The sequence below is a fragment of the Emydura macquarii genome, unplaced genomic scaffold (assembly GCF_026122565.2).
Source record: "Emydura macquarii macquarii isolate MOO-44397 ecotype Brisbane River unplaced genomic scaffold, CSIRO-AGI_Emac_v2 contig_1146, whole genome shotgun sequence".
In the NCBI taxonomy this organism is placed as follows: Eukaryota; Metazoa; Chordata; order Testudines; family Chelidae; genus Emydura; species Emydura macquarii.
Genome location: NW_027131283.1, coordinates 19,382,445 through 19,396,410, shown reverse-complemented (window position 1 = coordinate 19,396,410; position 13,966 = coordinate 19,382,445). Strand labels below are relative to the sequence as shown.

General features: G+C 39.8%; 1 protein-coding gene across 1 annotated transcript in view; it reads left to right on the top strand.

Annotated features, from left to right (window-relative positions):
• Window positions 1-13,966, top strand: part of THEMIS (thymocyte selection associated) — a 128,174-nt gene that overhangs the window by 30,804 nt on the left and 83,404 nt on the right. Inside the window, exons 3-4 of the mRNA XM_067546792.1 lie at window positions 1,391-1,846; window positions 4,977-6,019. Coding sequence (XP_067402893.1) covers window positions 1,391-1,846; window positions 4,977-6,019 — 1,499 coding nt within the window. The remainder of the gene's footprint in view (window positions 1-1,390; window positions 1,847-4,976; window positions 6,020-13,966) is intronic.

Genomic DNA, 13,966 nt, shown 5'->3' with positions numbered 1-13,966 from the left:
ATTACCTCATGATAAACCATTCTGCTCTAATGCCTAAATACTGGAGATATCCATCCAACTAGTGTACTATTAATCATGCTAAAACACATTCTTCTCCCTTGCTTTTATAATCCAGTGGTGGGTTTGGGTTTTTTGGTTGGTTGTTTTAATATATACCTATAGTTAGTCTAGAAATCACTGAACTGCATGAAAAAGGATAATTAATGTGAACATTTAGGGCCAAATTTGGGCTTTGTATAAGTGTGTGTGAAACTACACTGACAACTACAGAGTTGCACTTGCTTACACCAGGTCTGGATTTATACTGAAAGGCTTAAAGTTTTCATGAGAAGATAAGTGTGTGCGTGCGTTCATGCGTGTGTGCATGCGTGCGTGCATGTGTGGTAAATCAATTTGCCTTTTTGGTGTAGCAAAGAAACTGATTATTACATCCTGCATGTAAGAATTGGTGGAAGATGCTGGAACTACAAGTGTTTAATCTGGTTTTGGGAAGTAAAATTATTGATTCTAAGAGAAGCTTCATCTACTCTTTGTACTGTCCACCCTCGAAGCTGGCATAGGACATGGCAACTGCAGCCAATGGTAGTACAGTTGCTAAGGTAACATGAATGTCTTGCGATCTATTCCCATTTCCCATGGTTCCTCAGATCACACAGGTGCAGCCTCCACCACAGCCAGTTCCACAAGGCCACATCCCCTACTTCTGAGGGTGAAGACTGCATCAGAAAGTCCACAAGGTTCTTTGTTTACCCCTCAGTACACTGTCTGAGCACTTTAATTCTCTTTTCCACTTGGTGATGCTTTTATCTTTTGTGAACAATTTCTACCATTGAGACTTTATATTTGTTCTTCCGTTTGTTGTTTTCCTTAATCTGAAATGAAAATTATCTAGACTGAAAAATACTTCTTTGTATATTGACAGCCTGGCAGAATATTGCTTGATTTTCACATCCAAGTTGATTTTGCAGGGTGGCCAGTTAAAGATACTGTTTCTACTTCTGTATATTGAACACATTTGCTATGAAAGCTGTAAAGAATTAAATGTACACGTGCACAGAGGGCCAACACAGAACTATGCATCACTTAAAACCATTTAAACTCTAAAGCTTGGATTTAAGTGGGACTTGAATGAGGCATAGGTCTTGTGCTGGCTCACCTACTGCACAGGTTTAAATGTCATCCTTAGAGAATGGGTAGTGAAGTCATGATTCTGTTTTCATAGAGTCATTTTTCTGACAATATAACCATGCTTCAAATGATAAATATTTTGTTTTGTTTTGATTCTGAGTTTTTATTGGCTCCTTCGGTTCATGAACTAAAAGTTGATGCAACAATGGATGCTTGCCTATTTTCCAAGTGCCCTTGTATAATACAACATTCCTGTTCTTAGGTCTTTGTAAGATTGTGTCCGATAAAACTCCATATCACAGCATTGAAGAAATCACAAGAAAGGTTTCTATTGGGCCAACGCGACTGGGCCATCCTTGCTTCTATTGCAATGAGGATGTCAAATTGGCAAATCTCACCATCAAACAAGGTGAGCAGATCATGTTCAACTCTGTGGAAGAGGTCAATGGGACACTGACTGTGAACTGCGGAGTGGTCAGAGATAACCAGTCTCACTCCTTTACTTTGCCGCTCTCACAAGAAGGAGAGTTCTATGAATGTGAAGATGACCATATTTACACCTTGAAAGAGATTGTTGAATGGAAAATCCCAAGGAGTAGAAACCGGATTGTGAAATTTACCAATATGTTACATACATGGGACTCTAATCCGCTTCCTGAGAATTTTGATGGCTGTCTGATTCTAGCACCAATCTACGAAGTACAAGGAGTGATGAAATGTAAGTACAAATCTAAGTTAATGAGCTGTACCTCTGTGCACAGCAGTGTGTTCTAAACTGAATGCAAACTGCTCAAAATATCTGCTACAGACTGTGCTTGATTTGGACAGGTATATGATGGGTATTCCATACACATATTTGCAACTACTGCCAATTTAAAAATAGGAGAAGAAGAGGAAGAATATTATCGATTTTTCTCCTTCCTCCTTCATCCCCTAATTCAAATACTGATTCCAAGTCTTTATTGTAATCTGCTGTTATCACTTTTACTGATACTATTACTGCTATAACTACTACTAAGATTAAATTATCTTTAGAGAGGAAACTTTTTTTTTCCCAAGCAGATAGAGCAGGGTACTAAGAGTTCTGGGTTCTATTCCCAGAAACTCTTATTGACTAACTGTTACCATGGGAAAGTCATTTAATTTATGGCTCTATTTAGTCATTTGTAAAATAGATATAAAAGCAAGTATCTATGTCACAACAGTGTTAGGAGGCTTAATTATTGTGTGTGCAGATCCTCAGACACACGGTGCAATATGAATACAAGATATTATTATTATTATATTACAGAAGCCAGCACAGGGCTTGTCTTCACTGCAACAATTAGCTCAAATTATTACACTTGATTTACTCCACCTGAGCTAATCTAGTTTGAGTGAGAGTGACTACACTGCAAAACAACACTTGAGCTACACAGAGGTGATTGGATTAGCAGCTGATGAGATGTAACTTGAGCTGCTACATCCCCACTGCACTGCTACTTCCAGCATCAGCAGAATGTGAGTTCCAGCTCATCCCCCCTCTCCCCCATGGGCTGGCTAGCTTGAGTTTAAAGAACCACATAACTTGAGCTAGAGGATTTTGTGTGTGTGTGTGTGTGTGTGTGTGGTGGCTGGGTTAGGAAGCAAACTTGAGTTCCATCTTGCACTAACGAAACTAAAAAAAAAAAATTCACAGACTATTTTTTAAAAAGCCTATGGAATGGGAAAGAATAAGTGAATCATTTTTGTTTGTAAAAAGTGTTCATTTTGTCCACTGCAAGATACTGGACAGCCAAGATTTTCCCAGCTGTTCCATGAAGAAAATTACATTGTTAGCCCCTGATCCTGCAAATGTTTATGCACACACTTAACTTTGCTACTTTGAGTGGGACTAAACAGAGCAGTAAAGTTGAGCACATGTGTAAGTATTTGCAAGATTGGCACCTAATTTCCTGTAAGGCTTTTCTGCCTGTTGCCTGTGTCAGAAGTATGCGGATAGAGCTCCATGAAAATGGAATCATATTAGTATGTCATTCAGCAGTATGTTTTACCAAAAATCCTTTTGCGGTGGATATTTTTCTAGGGAATGATATAAATAAAAGGCTAAAATAGAGGACAAGGAAAGAAAGATGGACAGCAGTTGTTTGTGCAATACACAGCATTTGCTAAATGATTGATTGGAAATATTCTATCAAGTCTAATATCCAGATAATAGGCTTAATGTGCATCTTCACATGCTAAAATACTCCATTTTTCACAAATGTGTCTGGATTCAGTAATTTGGGCCCCAATCCTGCAATACACACATTTAGATCCAAACTGCAGGATCAAAGCCCTAAATAAAAATTCATTTAGTTTCCTAAAAAACTACCAGATGGTTGAGAGATAATGTGAAGTATGCACTTGTCTCTCAGCTCCATCCTGATGTGTGCTTTACTTGTCATTTTTATTTGCATTCACATTTGTTTTTCACAGTGCGTTCAATATGTAAACTGCATTAACTGTCTCCTAAATGTTGATTTTAAAAATGAGTGACTCTTCACATGGTTAACTGTTTAGTTATGAATTGTGAAAAATGGATCCTCACTGTCTCTTACAGTGAGGCTATCTGAATAGATTTGAAATAAAGCAAGACAAAGTCAGTTTTCAGTTAAAAGATCACTAATAAGAGGATGGTTAATTACATTTTCAGAGGCTGTGTACTGAAACTATACATGTATCCCCCCTCAGCAGTATCTAGGTTGATGTATGAAATTCCCTCCACAGCTCACAGAAAATGTATCCATTTGTCATATTAGACTCCTTTGTTTTAATTCTTACTAATCACCCTCAGTTTGGCAACATTTCTTCACACTGCTCAAAATGTTTGGTTTCTGAAGATGGTGATGTGATTAAGGCAGAGTGTGCATACACTGACCAGCTTTCCTAAATTCTTATGATATAAAATATACATTCAGTACTAAAGTTAATGAGTGAAGAATTAGTATCTCATAACACATGAAGTATAAATGTAGGATCTGCTATGCAGCATGTGCATGTATGCAAAATAAAAAACTTTATGAAGGAGGCCCTTAAATAATATTTCTTTGTTAACTTACACTGTCCTGAGTACTGGCTTGTGACGTTAATAGTTGGGGCCAATTTTTCAAACAACCTTCAATAGCATCCTCAATTTTGCACCTGTAATTATTTGCACATACAATTTTGCAAGTGCAATGGTAAGAACATAGGAATTGCTGTACCAGATCAGATAATCTAATGTCATATCCTGGACTCTGGGAGTGGCCAGTACTAGATGCTTTAGAGGAAGGTGCAAAAAGTGGACACTTCTGGGATAAGCTAATCAGAAGGGAAGTTTCTTCCTTACCCTTATCAGAAAGTGGTTGACTTGTACCCTGGAACATTAATGTTTCTCTCTCTCCTTTTTAAAAAGCAGTATTGGTTTTTATCCTAGTTAGTGTAGTTGTAGATGTTTTCGTTATCCATATTCATGTCAATAACTTTTAAAATCCTGCTAGTTTTTGGCCTCAGTGACATCTCGTGACAATGAGTTCTGTTTGTTAATTATGCATTAAATGTATTCCCTTTCAATTGGTATAATTAGAGAAGGTAAACTGGGGCACTTTATTGAGCTTTTCTGTACATTTGGTTATTTTGTATACCCGTGTTGTCTCATCTCATTTATTTCCTCTTCCATTAGATGTCTAGCTCCATAAGTGCTCCAGCAAATGAAATAGTTAGACAATTTAAATTATAATATTTGCATTACTGATTGGGTTTTTTTTTAAGTTGCCTCGTGCAGTGTGTATATTTCATTTCAACCTCAGTGTGAAAACAAAAATTGACTTTTACCTTTTTCCTTTCAGTTCGAAGAGATATAGTTCATATCCTCTCTGATCTAGACATTGAAGTCAAAGATGTGACAGACTGTTATGATATTAACTGTTTCCTTCAGCCATTATCTATGGAAGATGTATTTGAAAGGACAAGCAAAGAATTTCCTATGGTTGCTGAGGTAATAGAAGGACCCATAGGAAGGCAACTACCTTATAATTTATTATGTCCTGGGAAAGAAATTGTCATTCACAAAAAGTACCAGGCAACAAGAATCCTAGCATCTGAGATCAGAAGTGATTCCCACAAAAGACACTTTTTAATTCCTACCAGCTACAAAGGAAAGTTTAAGAGAAGACCTCGGGAGTTTCCAACTGCCTATGACCTGGAGATAGCAAGAAGTGACAAGGAGCAGCTTCATGTTGTAGCAACTAAAGCTTTTGATTCTCCCCATGAAGAATTGTTTTCTGTTTCTGTTGGAGACCAGTTTCTAGTTCATCAGTGCCAGACCGGCGAAGTCCTTTATCAGGGAAGGAAAAAGGTGATCGATGTTTTGGCCTGTGAACAAATACTAAGTGAGGCCTATAAGGAAGTACTTCTTCCTATGTATATGGAAGGTGGCTTTGTAGAAGTGATTCATGACAAGAGACAGTACCAGCTTTCAGAGCTTTGCAAAGAGTTTCGCTTGCCCTTTAATGTCAAAGTGTCTGTGAGGGATCTCTCCATTGAGGAGGATGTCTTGGCTGCTATGCCTGGCCTGCAGCTTGAAGAAGAAATCACAGACTCTTACTTGCTAATCAGCAGTGCTGGCAATCCTGACAGTTGGGAAATTCCTGTGTATCGTTTAAATATGTCTGTTCAGTTGCTCAGCAAACCCGTTGAAGAAACTGCATCCATCCCAACCAGGACTATTGTGGAAGAGATCAGTGAAGAACAATATTACATGGTGAGGAGATTTGAAAACCAAGCCCTACACCCACCACCCAGACCTCCCAAAAAGCCAACAACACAGGGACCAACATCTCTTCTCACTATGCCAGAGCAAAGTGTGTCTGATGAACCAAAAGCTCTGAAGGTAGGACATTATATTTGAGATACTTCACAATCTGTTTATATTTTATGTTGGCTCGTGTTTTACGTTTAACTCATTTATCTCCATGCAGCATTTGAAATGGCAGTGAACAAACAAATGAGCTGCTGTACACCTTGACTAGAACTTAACATTGAGGGCTGACTCCTCAGTTGGAGTAAATTGATCCAGGGCCGGTTGAATATCTGGGCCTAGAGCTTTGGGGTTGAATAATTCTTTGTTACATTGGTGTATAAGTGAGGGGACGCTTTGGGCTGTTACAGCTAAATGCTTAAAAATGGGAAATGTATGTTGACGTGAATACATTAGCAGAGAATTTTGTTCAGATAGAAATCACAGAATTTGTATTTGAAATGTACACATTGACATTCTGCATAGACATTTTTTCTTCTGAATATTTTGCATTGTACCCAAACAGCAAATAGATTTTTGAATGGATTGTACTGATTTTCATAAAGCTACTGAAGTTTTAATATTTCACCAAGGAAAAGAGCACATACAAAAGTGCCCATTATAGAAAGACAGGTGTTGGAGTATTTTTAGTAGCCATTAACCCATAACAATTGTGCTTGTCATTAGTTTTCTTCTATATGTTGAAAGAGATGTATATAAAAAGGTGATTTGATGTGGTGGCAGCAAGGAAACAAGTACAGAGCCTGCTTAGGCTATGTGCGTATCTCAAGTCACAGCTCCCGTTCCGCTCCCTCTTTTCTGTTCAAATACAAATCCACCAAAAGAAAAAAAAAAAGACTATATTGTACCTTAATTATTAACGCAGCAGAGTCTCTAGAAAGTGACTAGTCACAGCTTGGTGGCGCTGACCCACTTTGAATGCAAACAGGAACTCAGATGTTCACATTCTTTTTAAAAAAAGAAGGGGCTATATTGTGCCTTTTGCATACATGTTTGCACATCTCCCCTCATGCGCTGAATGCCATTCACCTCTGTGGCAGCATTTATCCCCTCTATTCCTAGGACAAAGAGTTTTCCATGGGATCCATGCAGAAGGAGCAGGCAAGCCCAGGAACAAGTGGATGGGGGGAGGGAGAAGATACATATCATCCTGATACCAGCCCTGTGGAGTTCTTCAGATAAAATTATTACATTAAGAGGCTATGATGATTTCCTATGTCTTCCCTCCATTCTGGTGAAGTCTTTTCACTGACCCCACCCTTTTTTCCTTTTTTTTTTTAAAGCAAGGATCCATGCTGCCAGCTAGTGGGGATATGCAGAATGCACGGGTTCCAGAATTTCTAGGGGGGCATGAGGCCTGTGTGCTCTGAGGTACTGGACCCAAAGAACTCCTCCTGAGGTCCATTTCATAAGCAACTGAATCACCAGTTAGAAGGAGGCAGATTGCCCACTGATACCAGAGTGTATGTGTGTGAGAACGATGAGCTGGTAGCTGACTCTGGATTAATATTGTGCAAGAGATGGTCTTTCACTGCAGCTAGGAGGAATCAGTTAGAATAACAGAGAGACATTATGGTTCGTTTGTACATATGTGGTCAACAGCAACCTTAGATTTCAAATACTTGGATACAGAAACACATTTGAGCAAACTTGCAATAAATAACTAATAAATTAGAGTCAAAATGTTAGACCTATACAGATTTGTAAATTCTCTTTTCCTGGAAAAGTGAAACAAGGAGATCCATTGTTCATAAGATCAAACCCCCAAGCTCTAATGTAATAGATATAGAGTCAAACAGAATGTATTATCCCTCCATCCAGAACACAGAGAGGCCTTTGAGAGTACCTGGATCTGCACTGATATTTTCCTCCTTTGGCCCATGTGATGACCATAGTTGTAGTGGAGGCTACAATTCTCTTCTGAACATACCTGCTAAGTCTGAAGGTTCAGAAATTTGCCCGAATGATAAATGACCTAAATGACCATATTTTATGACTGTACGTTGCCTTATTTACATAAATGGCTGCAAACATCCAAATGAGCAGAACATAAACCCAACAAGACTGATGCACGGAATGGCATTTAGGATCATAGGAATTGCCTTGCTCCTAGCTGGCTCAGACATCTCTCCAGCTGACCAGCTGATGTTCTGGTAACTCTGGCAGCTCCTGGAGGCTCTGCCCTGCCCCTGGTTGCTTTTTGTTCTGAACTGGGTGGAAGGCTGTGTTTTGGTCAGTGGCCCTTGTGCTAGGTGCTGCTGCCTTGTGCCCTGGGAGGGAGATCTGGTTGCTTCCTTCCAGCAGCTGATCATGCTCTGACTGATAGCCTCTACTTGGGGATTCAGCTTTGGTTGCTCCTTTACCTTTGTTTCCCTGGCTGGAGGGAAATGGAGGGGGCTCTTGCTGCACCTGCCTGCTGCTCCCTCACTGGGGTGGAATCATAGAAATATAGGGATGGAAGAGACCTTAAGAGGTCAGCTAGTCCAGGCCCTTGTGCTGAAGCAGGACCAAGTAAATCTTAGACCAGAGGTTCTCAAACTGGGGGGGTGCGGGAATGTATTCTGGGGAGAACATGAGAAGCTGAGGGGAAAAAACCTACTTACTGTTCGCAGGCAGAGAGCAGCAGCTGCTGGCAGATGCCCAGCTCTGAATGCAGCGCCACTGCGAGCAGCAATTCAGAAGTAAGGGTGGCATGGTATGGTATTGCCACCCTTACTTCTGTGCTGCTGCTGGCAGTGACGCTGCCTTCAGAGCTGGGTGGCTGGAGAATGGTGGTCTCTGGCTGGGTGCCTAGGTGGGGAGGCGTAAACTACTAGAGACACAAAGAAAGGGGATACGAACAAATAAGTTTGAGGACTATTGCCCTAGATCATCCCTGACAGATGTTTGTCCAACTTGTTTCTAAAAGACCTTCAGTGATGGGGATTCCACAATCTCCCTTGGAAGCCTATTCCAGAGTTTAACTACCTTTATAGGTAGAAGGTTTTTTCCTGATATCTTACCTAAACATCACTTGCTGCAGATTAAGCCAATTACTTCTTGTCCTGGCTTCAGTGGACAAGCAGAGCAATTGATCACTGTCATTTTTGTAACAGCCTGTTATGGAGTGTATATGCCACACAGGATCTGAATGGGTTAACGTGGACCTGAGAGGCCAGATATTTTACCTGGTTGTACCTTGAGGGAGACCCAGGCTTAACTGATCACGAAGCCTAGCTGGGCAGGAGCAGGCTGGTTAGTATAAAGAGAGGATGTTTGTAGCAGGAGTAAGAGGAGATGACATGATAGTTGTAGAAAAAAAGATTAATTGCATTTATGATTGAATAATAAATTGTATTTCTCAGACAGGAAAGAAAACAGGAAAATGATGAAAATTATAGTTATAAGCCCCTGAAAAGTACCTCTGAGCTAGCAACCTATCAGTGGCACATAAGATCATAAGAACGGCCATATTGGATCAGACTAATGGTCCATCTAGTTCTTCCGACAGCGGCCAATGCCAAGTGCTTCAGAGAGAATGAATAGAACAGGTAATCATCAAGTGATCCATCTTGTTGCCCATTCCCAGCCTCTTTCAAACAGCAATCCTCTCCTATCCTGGCTAATAGCTATTGCTGGACCTATCTTCTATGAACTTATATAGTTCTTTTTTGAATCCTGTTATAGTCTTGGCCTTCACAACATCCTTTGGCAAGGAGTTCCACAGGTTGACTGTGCATTGTGTGAAGAAATACTTCCTTTGGTTCATTTTAAACCTGCTGCATATTATTTTCATTTGGTGACCCCTAGTTCTTGTGTTACAAGAAGGAGTAAATAACATATCCTTATTTACTTTCTCCACATCATTCATGATTTTATAGACCTCTATCATATCCCCCTTTAGTCATCTATTTTCCAAACTGAAAAATTGCAGTCTTATTAATCTCTCCTCATATAGAAGCTTTTTCATACCCTTAATCATTTTAGTTGCCCTTTTCTGTACTTTTTCCAATAACAATATATCTTTTTTGAGATGGGGTGACCAAATCTGCATGCAGTATTCAAGATGTGGACGTACCATGGATTTATAAAAAGGCAATATGATATTTTCTGTCTTATTATCTATCCCTTTCCTAATGATTCCCAGTGTTCTGTTAGCTTTTTTGACTGTCTATTGCATATTGCATATTGAGTGGATGTTTTTAGAAAACTATCCACAATGACTCCAAGAGCTCTTTCTTGAGTGGTAATAGCTAATTTAGACCACATCATTTTATATATATACTTGGGATTCTGTTTTCCAATGTATGTTATCTTGCATTTATCAACACTGAATTTCATCTGTCATTTTGTTGCCCAGTCACCGAGTTTTGTGAGATCTCTTTGTAACTCTTTGCATTCTCTTTGGACTTAACTATCTTGAGTAGTTTTGTATCATCTGCAAATTTGCCACCTCATTGTTTGCCCCTTTTTCCAGATTATTTATGAATATGTTGAACACTTGTGGTCCCAGTACAGACCATTGGAGAAAACCACTATTTACCTCTCTCCATTTTGAAAACTGACCATTTATTCCTATCCTTTGTTTCTTATCTTTTAACCAGTTACTGGTCCAGGAGAGGACCTTCCCTCTTATTCTATGACTGCTTACTTTGCTTAAGAGTCTTTGGTGAGGGATCTTGTCAAAGGCTTTCTGAAAATCTAAGTACACTATGTCCACTGGATCACCATTGTCCACATGCTTGTTGATCCACTCAAAGAATTCTAAGTGATTTGTGAGGCATGATTTCCCTTTATAAAAAACATGTTAACTCTTCCCCAACAAATCATGTTAATCTATGTGTCTGATAAGTCTGTTCTTTACTATAGTTTCAACCAATTTGCCTGGTACTAAAATTAGGCTTACTGGCCTGTAATTGCCAGGATAGCCTCTGGAGCCTTTTTAAAAATTGGCATCACATTAGCTATCCTCCAGCCATCAGGTACAGAAACTGATTTAAATGATAGGTTACATACCACAGTTAGTAGTTCTGCAATTTCACGTTTGAATTCCTTCAGAACTCTTGGGTAGATACCATCTGGTCCTTGTGACTTATTGCTGTTTAATTTATCAAATTGCTCCAGAACTTCCTTTAATGACATGTCAACCTTGGACAGTTCTTCAGATTTGTCATCTAAAAAGAATGGCTCAGGTTTGGGAATCTCCCTCACATCCTCAACCTGAAGAATGATACAAAGTATTCATTTAGTTTCTCCTCAATAGCCTTGTCTTCCTTGAGTGCTCCTTTAGCATCTCGATCATCCAGTGGCCACACTGGTTGTTTAGCAGGCTTCCTGCTTCTGATGTACTTAAAATGTTTTTGCTGTTACTTTTTGAGTCTTTGGTTAGCTCTTCTTCAAATTCTTTTCTGGCCTTCCTTATTCTATTTTTACAGTTCACTTGCCAGAATTTATGTTCCTTTCTATTCTCCACAATAGGATTGAACTTCCACTTTATAAAGGATGCCTTTTTGTCTCTGACTGCTTCTTTTACTTTGTTTTTTAGTCACAGTTGTACTTTTTTGGTTCTCTTACTATGTTTTTTAATTTGGGGTATACATTTAAATTGAACTTCTATATTACGGTATCTTTAAAAAGTTTCCATGCAGCTTGCAGGAATTTTATTTTTGGCTACCTGTACCTTTTAATTTTTGTTTAACTAACTTCCTCATGTTTGTGTAGCTCCCCTTTCTGAAATTATATGCTATCGTGGTGGGCTACTTTGGGATGTTAAATTTTATTATGTTATGGTCATTATTACCAAGTGGTTCAGCTATATTCACCTCTTGGACTGGATCCTGTGCTCCATTTAGGACTAAATCAGGAATTGTCTCTCTTCTTGTGTGTTCCAGGACTAGCTGCTCCAAGAAGCAGTCATTTAAGGTGCCAAGAAACTTTCTCTCTGCATCTTGTCCTGAGGTGACATGTACACAGTCAATATGGGGATAGTTGAAATCCTCCATTATTATTGAGCTTATTATTATAGCCTCTTTAATCTCCCTGAGCATTTCACAGTCACTATCACCATCTTGGTCAGGTGGTCGGTAGTATATCCTACTGAAATATTCTTATTATTCAAGCATGAAATTACTATCAATAAAGATTCTAGGGCACAGTTTGGTTCATTTAAGATTTTTATTTCATTTGACTCTATGCTTTCTTTCACATATAGTGCCACTTCCCCACCAGCACAACCTATTCTATCCTTCCAATATATTTTGTACTCTGGTATTACTGCATCCCATTGATTATCCTCATTCCACCAAGTTTCTGTAATGCTCATTATATCAATATCTTCATTTAATATGAGGAACTCAAGTTCACCTATCTTAGTGTTTAGACTTCTAGCATTTGTGTATAAGCACTTAAAAAGATCATTGCTTTTTAGTTGTCTGCCATTATGTGGGACTCTTTTTCAGTTCACTGTTTCTCATCAGATCCTACCCATATTTGATCCTCTGCCATCTTCTTCTCCATACTAGGATATAGAGAATCTCCATTAATAGTTCCTTCCCTAAGGTATGTCTCTGTCCGAACCATGTGCTCCTCTACACCTGTTGGCTTTCTCCCAGCCCTTAGTTTAAAAACTGCTCCAAGACCTTTTTAATTTTATGTGGCAGCAATCCGGTTCCATTTTGGTTCAGGTGGAGCCCATCTTTCCTGGATAGGCTCCCCTTTTCCCCAAAGGTTCCCCAGTTACTAATAAATCTAAACCCCTCCTCTCTGCACCATTGTCTCATCCACACAGTGAGACCCTGCAGTTCGGCCTCTCTAACTGGTCCTGCGTGTGGAACTGGAAGCATGTCAGAGAATGACCATGGAGGTCCTGGACTTTAATCTCTTACCTAGCAGCCTAAATTAGGCCTCCAGGACCTCTCCCCTATCCTTCCCTATGTCATTGGTGCCTACTTGTACCACAACCATCGGCTCATCCCCAGCACTACACATAAGTCTGTCTAGATGTCTCCAGAGATCCGGAACCTTTGCACTTGGCATGCAAGCCACCATGCAGTTCTCCCGGTCATCATAAACCCTAGTTATCTTTATTTCTACTGTTCAAATCACCCATTACTTCCTAATAACTGGAGTTCCCTCCCGCAGAGAGGTATCCTTAGGGCAAGAGGATGCCATGACATCATCTGGAAGGAGGGTCCCAACTGTGGCATCATTTCCCTCCAGTCCAGTTTGATGTTCTCCTTCCTTGAGACTTTCATCCTCCTCAACAGTACAGAGGCTGTCATACTGGGGGTAGGACCATTCATTCTACTGCATCCCAGAAAGTCTCATCTATTTACCTCTCTGTCTCCCTTAGCTCCTCCAGTTCAGCCACCCTGCTCTCCAAAACCCGGACATGGCTCTGAGGGCCAGGAGTTCCTTGCACCAAATGCACACATACATTGCTAAGTGAAGGAAGTACAATAGAACATCAGAGTTATGAACATCAGAGTTACAAACTGACTGGTCAACCACACACTTTATTTGGAATCTGAAGTACACAATCAGATAGCAGGAGACACCAAAAAAAAAAAAAAGAAAAGTAAATACTGTACAGTACTGTGTTAAATGTAAACTACTAAAAAAAAAAAGAGGGAGAAGCAACATTTTTCTTCTGTATAGTAAAATTTCAAAAATGTATTAAGGCAGTGTTCAGTTGTAATCTTTTGAAAGAACAACCATAATGTTTTGTTCAGAGTTATGAACATTTCAGAGTTACGAACAATCTCCATTCCCGAGGTATTCGTAACTCCGAGGTTCTACTGTATTGAACCATAAGTCAGGAATCAGAGTCAGGCCACGTCAGGATACCATGGTGTCAGAGGCAGGAGACAACTGGAGGTCAGGAACCACAAGTCAGATGTCAGCAGTCAAGCCAGGTCAGGATTCCAGGAAATTAAGTTGGGGAAGTAGGAGCAGGAAGCACAAGGCACACAGTCCAGAGCAGGGAGGAGCCCAGTTGTATGGACAACTTCCTGTTCCTGCTGTAGGAACAGCAGGCCAATC